Genomic DNA, 11,578 nt, shown 5'->3' on the forward strand with positions numbered 1-11,578 from the left:
TAAATAATCAGACAGGAAATCATTTCTGCACAACAGAGCTAGAAGAAGCTTTAAGTGATCTAGCTGGAAAGAAGAAATGAAATGTTAATCATGCATTAATAAGAACATTAACCTTATAATGTTAATAATCGTATATACAGTAAACCTGTATAATCCTTGACATTCTTAGGAAAACATCCAACTATTAAATAAATAGGAAAAATATTCATTCACACACACACACACACACACACACACACACACACACACACACACACACACACACACACACACACACACACACACATTTGACCTGCTCTTGTGGACCATAACTAAAGTAAAATATTCGTAAAATAATACATAAATAAATAAATAGAGTTCTGGCATACCATTTGCCTTATGTAGCGTTTTATTCGGCGCATATTGCTCTATATACAGTATACATAGGGTACATATGACATGCATGTGCGGTAATACAGAAATTGTCACTTAAACTGTGCGAGCTTTTATTTTGAACACTGATCCGGAAGCGTTCGCGGTTTGCCAACGTTACAGCTTTCATGTTGACGTTTTTTTTTTTTATCCGAAGCTGAAAAGATCAGTTATTGATGGGTTGCGGAATTGGGACAGATATTTATTCGCTATCATTAGGATATTCATTTAAGAATAATGTTTTCGACGATAGTCTCTTAGGAAACTAATTAGACTAGCGTAAAACGAGTTGCTAGCTGGCTAGGTAGGCTAGCTAGGGATAGGAAGTGCTTTAAGTGAAGGGAGCTACAGGTTTTTTTTGCCACTGTGGCAACAGCAGAAACAAAACCGCCTGAGTTGACTCTTTTTAGTCGTGTTTATCTGCTGCAGTGTGGGTCCGATACTTTCATATCTGAATGACACGGTTTTTAAATCATTAACACGTTCATTTCGAGTGCTAATTTGCTCACCAGGGCGAAAAAGAAGCGCGTTTGGTTTTTAATCGCTCTCTGTTTGTTGACATTGCTGGTCTTAGTAGTCTTAACCGTGCATCCAAGTCATCTGATCAGCTACAGTGTGTTGTTTTGTTGGTTAATTAAGCTTTAATACAGACGATTTGGATTGACGTTAGTTAGCAGAGACTAGCTAGCTAGTAGGTTTGTTGTAAAGCTAGTTAGGATATAAGACATTGTGAAAGATGGACGACTTCAGTTCAATCAGCCTGCTTTCACTGGCCATGTTAGTGGGATGTTATGTTGCAGGAACAATTCCTCTGGCTGTCAACTTTTCTGAGGTGAGTTAAAGATTTATTGTGATTCTACATCACGCTATAAAACACCTAGCTAGAGAGTTGTTTAGCTTCCTCAGCTGCTAGCCTTTGTTTGTGATTGATTGTTTGAAATGTTTCGCCCAACTGACATTCTTTCATTCTTTGAGCCGAAAATGCTGTACATGCTTTTTTATATAGCAAGCAGACAACTGAGTGATGTTTGCATGTTAAGAGTCATCTTTAAATCTCTGACCAAAGTTCACAACAGCCATCAGGCTCCTGTTCAATTCTAACGGTATGATAAACTGGTCTATGGTCTAAAAAAAAATCGCGGTTTTAATCAAACACATCAAATCAGAGGTGAAAAATGAAAGGGAAATATATTATAAATGTGAAATTAAACGATTAAACCACCTAGTTGATCGTGTTTTTTTTTAATGTATACAAGTATTTAGTATTTATTTTGGACTACATGCCTACAATAAACAATCTCTTGCTTTAAACGTAATCTTTTGTTTTTTTAGTAAACATGTGCGTTAATGTTTTTTTTTGCGCACAAGACAGACAGCTAAAGGTTTTGTAAAGACTGCTTTAACTTTTTTTTGTGCTCACGTGCGTTTATTGATTAACTGTTAGCAATGTTGCTAACTCTTTCCTTGAGGGGGAAAAAAGTCGTTTGTTGACATCATACCCTTTAATTACTGTCAAATTGAAGGATAAAATAATAAATTGTGTGAAGAAATAAGATTCAGTATTTACATTGTCCTCTGTGATTTTCAGGAAAAGCTGAAGCTTGTGACAGTTTTGGGAGCAGGTCTCTTATGTGGTACTGCCCTGGCTGTCATTATTCCTGAGGGAGTCCATGCACTGTATGAGGAGGTGCTAGAGGGTGAGTGTCTCTGTGTCTCTCTCTGTCTCTCTCTCTCTCTGCGTCTCTCTCTTTCTCTCTGTGTGAGTCTCTCTCTGTCTCTGTCGGTGTCTTACTCTGTCTCGCTCTCTCTCTCACTCGCTGTGTCTCACTCGCTGTGTCTCACTCGCTGTGTCTCACTCGCTTGGTCTCCCTCACTCTCTCTCTCTGTCTGTCTCTCTCTCTCTTTCTTTCACTCTGTCCCTCTCTCTCTGTCTCACTCTCATTCTCACTCTCTCTGTCTTAATTGCTCTCTCTCTCTCTCGCTCTCTCTCTCTCTTTTTCTCGCACACACACAAACAAACCAGACGTTATACTAAGTCCTAAGTATACACCTATGCGATTACAGAACTAGTCAGACAGAGCTCCTTTAGCTGATTCATCTGACATCAATATTTTTTCTATGTTTGAGTAAAATCTTCTGACTGCACTGTAACCCAAGTAAAGGTGAAACGATTCTTATTGAGACTTAAGACAAAAAAAATGAAATGCTCTATAGACCAATTTGTTAGATTAAAGCAAGGTTTTCACTGAATCTGATCCGATATTGATACTGAAACGGTGATGTGCTGATGCCGACCTGAAACGCCGATTTGATCGATATTAGATCTTATTTTACATATTTTTAAATCTGATCCAGTCCTCCGTACTGCTATGAACACAGTTTATGCTGACATACAGTAGCACTGATGTCACATAGGAAGAGCGAAGACAAAATTTATTTGCCTCTGATGTTTTGCAATCCTGAGCAACAGCAAGTTATTCAAAATGATATAAAGATAAGATTAATAACTGTAATACCGCAGTGCTGTTGGAGGCTCAGTTCTGATTTCACAGATGTTGATTCTGCAGCCCTTACAGTAAATGCAAGACAAATCACAGGTTTGAGTTAATGCACTGTTTTTTTTCTATCCTTTATTTATCCTTTATATTATAGATGTTTCGGTGTCAGGCTGACGATGAAGGAAACGTGGAACCGTCCACTCGGACAGTCATCTACATATTCTTAGCAGCCTGATATCATGTTAGGTGTCTAGAGGCCAAACGTAGTGTTTAGGCTGATGGTATTTTAGTCTGTGACCTAGTAAACCAGGAGCAGGACGTATTCTTGATAAGCGCATCTGCCAAATGCCTTAAATGCAAATGTGAAAATGATGTTTTCAGAGACTTTTAGAATCATCATGTTTGACCCTGATTGATATCTTAGGGCAGTGGTAGCTCAGTGGTTAAGGTATTGGACTACTGAACAGACGGTGAGATCAAATCCCAGCACAACCAAGCTGCCACGGCTGGGCCCTTGAGCAAGGTTCTTAACCCTCAACTACTCAGTTGAATAAATGCAACCAAGCTGTAAAACGAAGAAAGATTTTTCCTCCTCAGATGCATTTACAGTCAACTCGACTTGCATATTAATTAACTACTATGAATTATTCTCTTTCACTGGAAAAGGGTTTTTAATATCTTAAAAAAATAAAACTGCTTTGTATCTCTGCCTCCTCCAGCAGGACACCACGCTCACGGTGAGGCCGAAGTGTCTGCACCGGAGCAGAAAGCTGCCGAGTCGGTGGTAGGGCCGAGTCACGACCACGAGCACAGTCATCAGGAACTCCATGCCTTCATCGGCTTCTCTCTGGTGTTGGGATTTGTCTTCATGTTACTAGTGGACCAGATCGGCAGCTCGCACATACACAGCAGCGATGGTCAGTGCGCCACAGATTCACTCACAAATGTACAGTTTGCCATGTAATCATCTTTTGAGTGGGTTTTGTGTCTGTGTCCAGACCCCGAGGCAGCGAGAGCAGCCAGCTCTAAAATCACCACTACACTTGGCCTGGTTGTCCATGCGGCAGGTGAATAAATACAGCCAAGACAAATCCTCCTTAGGGTTTTGTTGTGTATCGTATACATGCAACCTACTTGATGATTTATGTGATCCTGCTTTGCTTAGACGTGTGTACGCATTTCTCATAAAAAAGATACGTGACGTTTTTGTCTCTCCAGCCGACGGAGTTGCACTTGGAGCAGCAGCTTCTACCTCCCAGACTAGCGTCCAGCTCATTGTATTTGTCGCCATCATGCTTCACAAGGTAAACAGGTTTTTAATCACTGTACAACTGTCCTGTAGACTATTAGACCAATAAAAACAAATAACCCTTTTCTTTCTTTTTTTGTTTGTGCTATGGTTTTTATGAATAAAGACAATAACAGTTACAGATCGTTTAGAAAGAAAACGTTTGCTCTGTTTTTTTATCCTTCCAGCCATTTATTTGCATTGCTTATAATAAACCTTCTTTTATTTGCTATATATTTATTTTTGTAAACCCATAAATCATATACACATAAGAAGGACCACAGGCTTTTTTTTTTTGCCTACGTGGGTTGAATAACTGTGATAAATGATCACTGAAGCAAGAATTATTGTTTTTATTTTTCAGGATTATGAGGGTATTATGCAGGTCTCGGTCAGAATCGAAAACATTATTTGTGATTTTTGCCCTTGCTGGAGGAAATGTGAGCCACTGGGTTGCTTTAAAGTGTTTTATCTCTGTGCTCAACAGGCTCCTGCTGCCTTTGGCCTCGTCTCTTTCCTAATGCACGCAGGTTTAGAGAGAAACCGGATCAGAAAACACCTGCTGATCTTTGCCTTGGCTGCTCCTGTTCTGGCTATGATCACCTTCCTAGGGCTCAGCCAGGTAAGGCACATGATGTTGGAGTAGAAGCAAACAAACGGTGCTTAAAGAAAGGCAGCATATTGTCAAGGAAGAGAAAAAAAAACATTTAGAGCTTTGGTCAGACTAGCACGAAGTTACGAAAGTGTAACTTTTTACTATTTAGTAACTCTGTGACTGAAAAGCTGCTGAGAAACAGAAAGGAAACTGTTCATTAGGTACAACGGAGCGAGAACATCGCCAAACACATTTTTTGCATAGTGTGTTGTACAAATATCAAGCAGATACGTACTTTGTGTTAATGTGCATACATTTCTTTTTTTTTGTTTAATTGACTAATGACTCCAAACGCAAACTCCATACACTCTAGAAATCTGTGTAAAGCAGCAATTACTGCAACTTGCATAAGTATTTAAGTGCTATATATACACCTAGTATATAATAATATACTGGTCTGTTGGTATAACGGTGGGGGAAGATGTATTTATACCACATTAATCTTCTACAGCAGCAGCTCAGACAGCAATTCAATCGTAATTCAATAAATTCTATGAACGCAGTTAATCAGTGTACGATTAATGCACATAGTCAAATTGAAATGTAGTATTCTATGAAGCAATACATTTCATTTGTTATGGCGCAGTTTTCTGAGCTGAGATGTTTCTTTGGCTTTTACGTTAAGGTCTCAGCCATGAGAGAATCTTCAGGGTTGCAGGGCTTTACAGATTCTTTGCAATGTGGCATGCTGTGGTTTTTTTTTTTTTTGCCTCATTAACTTAAAAAAATATATATAAATAAGTAAAAATGAGAGGCTGCAGAGGAAACAATTTTTTCTTTATATGTTTATATATAAACAAGAGTGAAGGTTGTTCCACAACACAAACTGTTGTTGTTCTACTTTCGGCTTTTCCCGTTAAGGGTCACCGCAGCGAATCATCTGTTTCCAGCTAACTCTATCCTCGGCATCCTCTACTCTCACACCAGTCACCTTCATGTCCTCTTTCAACACATCCACATATCTCCTCTTCGTCCTTCCTCTTGACCTCTTACCTGGCAGCTCCATCTCCAACATCCTTCTACCAGTATAACCATCTCCCTCCTCTGTACCTGTCCAAACCATCTCAATCTGTCCTCTCTGACCTTGTCCTCAAAACAGCCAACCTGAGCTGTCCCTCCGATGTGCTCCACAATATGAAATGTTACTATAAATGAATATTTTTAGTATATTTGATTCATTAATAAATCAAAGTAATAATAAAACTGTTAACTTTGTGTAAAGAAATGTTAGGAGTAGTAGGGGTTTTGTTTTTGTAGCCTCTTGTATCTAATTTCAGGTTTTGTAGGTTCTAGCCAGGTGTGTTTTGGTCTACTAATACAGTTTTGTATAAATACAACACGTTCTCACTTCTCGAAATCACTTTTCTGCTAATACAGCTAATATACCAGCTACTGGTATGTAAGGGCTTTTTTTCTCTGATCCGATAGCTATCTGATTTGTTAAAACCGTTCCATTTACATTAGGCCACATAAATGCGTCTCGGCGAATCGGATATCGATCCGATCTTTCTACTCCCGCCCAAAATGCAAATATATTTGACCTCATTTCCGGGGTAATTGAAATGGAACACACTATTGTGTATGCCGTTTTCAGAATGCGATCAAAAAGACGACGAAAAAACTTGTTACGACGGTTATGCTACAAAAAACAGCATTTACTGTTTGCTGCATTTTAAGGCCCAACGAGACACCTGGGTGAAAGATCACTCGCGAGTGACGTCCTTCCGTTTGGGAGGAGTATAGCACTGACTTATGTGGCTTGAACAACCACATTCATTTACACCTGTCCAGATTCATCTGAAATGCGTCCCAGACCACCTCCTGAAGGGGTTTGAACGAGTGGATTTATATCCATCTCGAAAACGTCTTCTAGGGCATTTAGACCTGGTCTTTTTACGAATGGATAGCTATCCGATCACAGAAAACGCATGAAGTGACCAGGTGTAAAAAGCCCCTTGGCGATTGTTTCGTATAGTCCGGTGTAGTTCACACGGTTGCGTGTGACCCTGTTCAGTATAGTTTAGTTCTGCTTGTTGAGAAGCCTGATGGTTTGAGGGAAGAAACCATTTCACAGTCTGGTTGTAAAGGCCCGAATGCTACGGTACCTGTTTCCAGATGGCAGGAGGCTGAACATATTGGTATGTATGTGTGAATGTACCAGCTAGAAATTTAGGAAAAAGTTGCTTGGAAACCAAAATTAGGAATTCAGATTATTACTGTTTAATATATTTTTATTTAGAATCGTATTAACCATCACAAGAGTGCTAATTTTTATGTATGTATTTCAGTAGGTATGTGTGTTGGTTTGAACAAACTCTATTTGCTATTGATCTTTGCTAAAGGTTTTTTTTCCCCTGTTATTTATCCAAACAAAACACATTCAGACAGGTTTATGTGTTTTTTGGAACTCGATGCTATGGCGCGTGCTAGGCATATTACTCGGAATTATTTCACTTCCAGAAACAGGACGTAGGAACAGTGACGGTTCTGAGTAAAAGAGAAAACAATGCACCATGAACTCACCTCACACTTCACTTATGAATCTCTCAGTGAAATGTGAGAACAGATTGTGCCAAAATTTTAGCCAAGACAAGCTGCATTTTTTTTTTCTTACATTGGAAAGATTTTTCTTGACCCCTGACCATCACACCAATGTGTGTTTATTCCCCAAACGTTTGCCACAAAGTTGTGTCCCTGTTTAAGAGAGAATGTATAGAGGGTGGATGGGTGGATGAATGAATATGTTGGTGGAATAATGGATATGTAGATGGATGAACGGAATTGTGGATTGACGGAAGGACGGATACTTTGGCAATATGGTGTATGATGTTTGATTACCAGAGGTCTGACCCTCACATTGATTGATTTAGGTACTTGCTCACTTTCCATAGTCTCTAATTAATTGTGATTTGTTTTGCTTTTCCACCTTTTCTCCATTCAGAGCAGTAAAGAGGCGCTGTCTAACGTCAACGCCACAGGAGTGGCCATGCTGTTCTCGGCTGGCACCTTCCTCTACGTCGCCACGGTTCACGTCCTGCCAGAAGTGGGAGGCACCGGTGGGCACAGCCACTCAGCCGGTGGAGGAAAAGGACTGAGCAAGTTGGAGGTGCTGGCACTCGTCATAGGCTGCCTCATCCCTCTGGTGCTCTCTGTTGGCCACCACCATTAAAAAGGGAAAACAAAAAAAGACTTTTGTGAAGAAGGGACTTTTTAAAACGGGGGCCGATCGACCTCCTCATGCCTCTCTGTATGGATCAGATCTGTGACACAGAAATGGACTTGTGGCACAACACAAGTGTGATCACATGACCATAACCTCCAAGTGCTATGTGCTGATAGCAGACATTAACCTTACATAAACAAGTGACACCACAGGTTCATGCTTTTTACACTCTTTAATTCTGTCTTTAATTGTGGTTTCTGAAATGATTCTCTTTAACAAATGTAATGGTGAACTACAACTTTTTTTCTCTTTCATTTTTTTATTTTTATTTTATTTTTTTAAATATAATGTGTAGTGAACCGCATAAACTTTGAGTCACGTGATTGAGACCTTTTTTTATGGCTACGTGGTTCCTTGTTTTTTTCTGATTCGTTTTCTTTACACAACGGTACGGACGCAACGTTCAATTGTGACTTACATACAGTGTTCATCATCATCTGAGCTTCAGGTTAGAATCCATTTCTGAGCTGTATGGCCATAACTGAGACCAGGGTGGCCAGTTTTATCCAGAAAGACACCGTGTCTAGGCAGGATTTCATTCCAATCAAGCAGGAGCCCAACCTGATTCTACCTGTTTAATCAGCTGATCTTGGCTTTCAATAGACTCTCAGCTTTGGCTGTTACTCGGTTGAAATGAAAACCTGCACCCATGCTGGCCTTTTCTGGATAAGATTGGACACATCTGGAGTAGACATTTGTGCAGCAATAGTTTTTCCAGCGTACAGCTTTTGGTTTATTGGTGGTATTTTCTGTGCTAATGAATTGAGTAGGAGGATGTTTTGTTTAATTTATCATTTTGAACAAATAGTCAGAAAGAGTATTAGGTTTAGTCACTACACAGCATCCACTTAATCTATTTTCTAATCTTCCAGTTTTTTAATTGTTTAATTTTTAATTTTTTTATTTATTTTTTTTAAACAGATAAACAGAAATGTGTCTGTTTTTCCGGTGGTGGAAAAGTGAAACGATGCAGGCTTTTATACACACGAGGGACCATACTTGATATCGAAAGTGGTAGAATGGAGTATGATTATTTACCACGCTGGCTATTTGGATACCATTTGAAATGATGGTGAAGCTGGCTGACTTGAAGGAACTGCGCAAGTTTGTTTTAACTTCTTTTTTTTTTTTTTTTTTTTTTTTCTACACACTCGTTTGTGCTCGTAACGTGTCACTCACACTCAGCTGCTGTCTGTTTTGAGAAGCATCTCTGAGCTCTGTTGATGTGGTCAAGGTGGGATGCTTTAACTGTAATTATTGTGGTGCCTGCTCTTAATGCAGAGCCTCTGTATATAATGCATTGTGTACAAATAACAGATGAGCTTGATGCAAACTTCACTTGTAGCCCTAATGTACTGAGTTTAACACTCAGCCTTTTAGTACAGTTAATAACGGCAAGGATAACGGGGTTGATTTAAAGTGATGGGAAAGGGAATGTAATAAATTTACATTGAATCACAATAATGTTCCACAGGGTCATTTTGTGTCAAAATTACATCTAGCGAGAATGAAACCTGGTTTATTTAAAAATGGTTCAGTAAATCACAGTATGCTACACACGTCACTATCCCCGGCAGTAAAACGGATAGAATTTTGATTGGAAAAATGTCTTGAGTATATTTAAACATGATGGTGATGAATGAAACCTTTAAAGATTGGTGCCACGATCACATTAGGACCACTGGCCTATAATGTATATACAATGTGTGTTTAAAATATTAGTTCATTTTACCAGAGGTTTAAAAAATGGAGTTTGCACCTTTTATTATTGTGACCACGTTCAACCTTGAATGTCTTCGTCATGTCAGACTCCACAGTGGTGTTTAAGGGGCTTTAATTATGTTGGATTTGTTTTTTTCCTAGTCTACTTGGAGCAACATAACAGAAAACGGTTAGATTTTTTTTCCACACAGATGTTTCTATCTTCAAAGTAAATGATTATAGCACCTGAGATTCCCCAAGTGCTTGTTCATAAGCATCTAAAATATAAAGGTCTTATCAACCACTAAAATTCTGTGCAAGGTTATTAAACGGAGGGAAAAACGAACGTCTAACTCTGAAAGGCAACAAAATCCTGACTCATTTTATATCAGACTTGAGGCAACAAAATAATTCATTGGTTAATACTGATTTAAAAATGTCCCTTAAGTCAATTTCCTATCTGGCAGCAGACTGGAAAGCCAGTGTACTGGTCAAAAAAGGGTATGGAATAAAAGACTCAAGGATGTGGTGTTTTTCAGAAACTAATCAGCGACATGGTGGTGTGATGCGCTGCGACTTGAGGTTGTTACCTGCCCAAAGCTACACAACAGATCGAATGCTTTCATTTTAAACCTGTACGCTTTCACACACAATATGAACAGTTTAAAAAAAAGCATGAATAGATACGGTGCTAAAAGGACGCACAGACGGCTTCTGTGATTTTTATTGTACTCTAATTTGTAATATTTTAGCAGAGTTGATTGCGCATCTAGTCGTCGTACGCTGTGAGCGTTTTGAGTATAATGATATTGTCTAGTTCTATAATGGCCCTTGAGTACAAAGTAATGATCGATTTGAAGGTCTATATTTAACAGGACTAAAGAGTTTGCGGATTCGGAGAGAAAAATACGGTTTATTAGAGTAATCCTTTTATCACGGTGCTAAAAGGACGCACAGACGGCTTCTGTGATTTTTATTGTACTCTAATTTGTAGCTTTATTGGACGGAGGTCAAAAATGATGGGATTCAAAGCTCCAACTTCCTACTTACAAGGTAAGTAAACTGCTGTGCTAATAGTGGGCCTTTGATTCTGAGCACTTTATGTGATAGTCTCTCACTCACTCATTTTCTACCACTTATCCGAACTACCTCAGGTCACAGGTAGCCTGTGCCTATCTCAGGCAGGAAGGCAGGATACAGCCTGGACGGAGTGCCAACCCATAGCAGGGCGCACACACGCACTCACTCAATACGGACAATTTTCCAGAGATGCCAATCAACCTACCATGCATGTCTTTGGACCAGGGGAGGAAACCGGAGTACCCAGAGGAAAACCCCCGAGGCACAGAGAGAACATGCAAACTCCGCACACACAAGGCAGAGGCGGGAATCGAACCCCGACCCTGGAGGTGTGAGGTGAACGTGCTAACCACTAAGCCACCGTGCCGTATGTGATAATCTGATGGTTAGAAAACACTAACAGAGACTTTGACATTGTCCTGTATTGAATCTGCTAAACGTGAAGCTTTCTCCATTATGAATCTTTTTTTCATTACCTTTTACTTTAGAATGATAACATTTATTAGAACTTGCACATTTATTTAAAATTGCTATAGACAATTTATTAACACCATCTAGATTAGATTAGATTAGATTAGATTCAACTTTATTGTCATTACACATGTACAAGTACAAGGCAACGAAATGCAGTTTAGGTCTAACCAGAGTGCAATAGCAGCAAGTGCAGAAAAAATCTGACCAATCAGAAGTGAATGTGGAATGTGTTAATTGTTATGAGCAGT

The 11,578-nt window shown here is 39.3% G+C and overlaps 1 protein-coding gene across 2 annotated transcripts; it reads left to right on the forward strand.

Moving 5' to 3' along the window:
- The first annotated feature begins 490 nt into the window (after positions 1-490).
- Positions 491-9,536, forward strand: slc39a9 (solute carrier family 39 member 9). Of its 2 annotated transcripts, none has more exons than XM_027173275.2 (7): positions 491-1,243; positions 2,000-2,108; positions 3,632-3,826; positions 3,908-3,976; positions 4,128-4,213; positions 4,685-4,819; positions 7,794-9,536. In XM_027173275.2, the coding sequence occupies exons 1-7, from the start codon at positions 1,148-1,150 to the stop codon at positions 8,019-8,021; spliced, it is 918 nt and encodes a 305-aa protein (XP_027029076.1). In that variant the 5' UTR covers positions 491-1,147; the 3' UTR covers positions 8,022-9,536. The 2 variants fall into 2 exon arrangements, with proteins under 2 accessions (XP_027029076.1, XP_027028988.1); XM_027173187.2 differs by having other exon boundaries at positions 492-1,243; positions 3,629-3,826.
- The last annotated feature ends 2,042 nt before the right edge of the window (positions 9,537-11,578 follow it).

The sequence above is a fragment of the Tachysurus fulvidraco genome, chromosome 12, assembly GCF_022655615.1.
Source record: "Tachysurus fulvidraco isolate hzauxx_2018 chromosome 12, HZAU_PFXX_2.0, whole genome shotgun sequence".
Taxonomy (NCBI): Eukaryota; Metazoa; Chordata; class Actinopteri; order Siluriformes; family Bagridae; genus Tachysurus; species Tachysurus fulvidraco.

What these genes read in the sequence shown, in the direction of transcription:
- slc39a9 (XM_027173187.2), top strand. Translation starts at nt 1,148, where the DNA reads ATGGACGACTTCAGTTCAATCAGCCTGCTTTCACTGGCCATGTTAGTG. An exon ending in TGGCTGTCAACTTTTCTGAG is followed by an intron (nt 1,244 to 1,999) that starts GTGAGTTAAAGA and finishes TGTGATTTTCAG; the next exon opens with GAAAAGCTGAAGCTTGTGAC. An exon ending in CCTGGTTGTCCATGCGGCAG is followed by an intron (nt 3,977 to 4,127) that starts GTGAATAAATAC and finishes TTGTCTCTCCAG; the next exon opens with CCGACGGAGTTGCACTTGGA.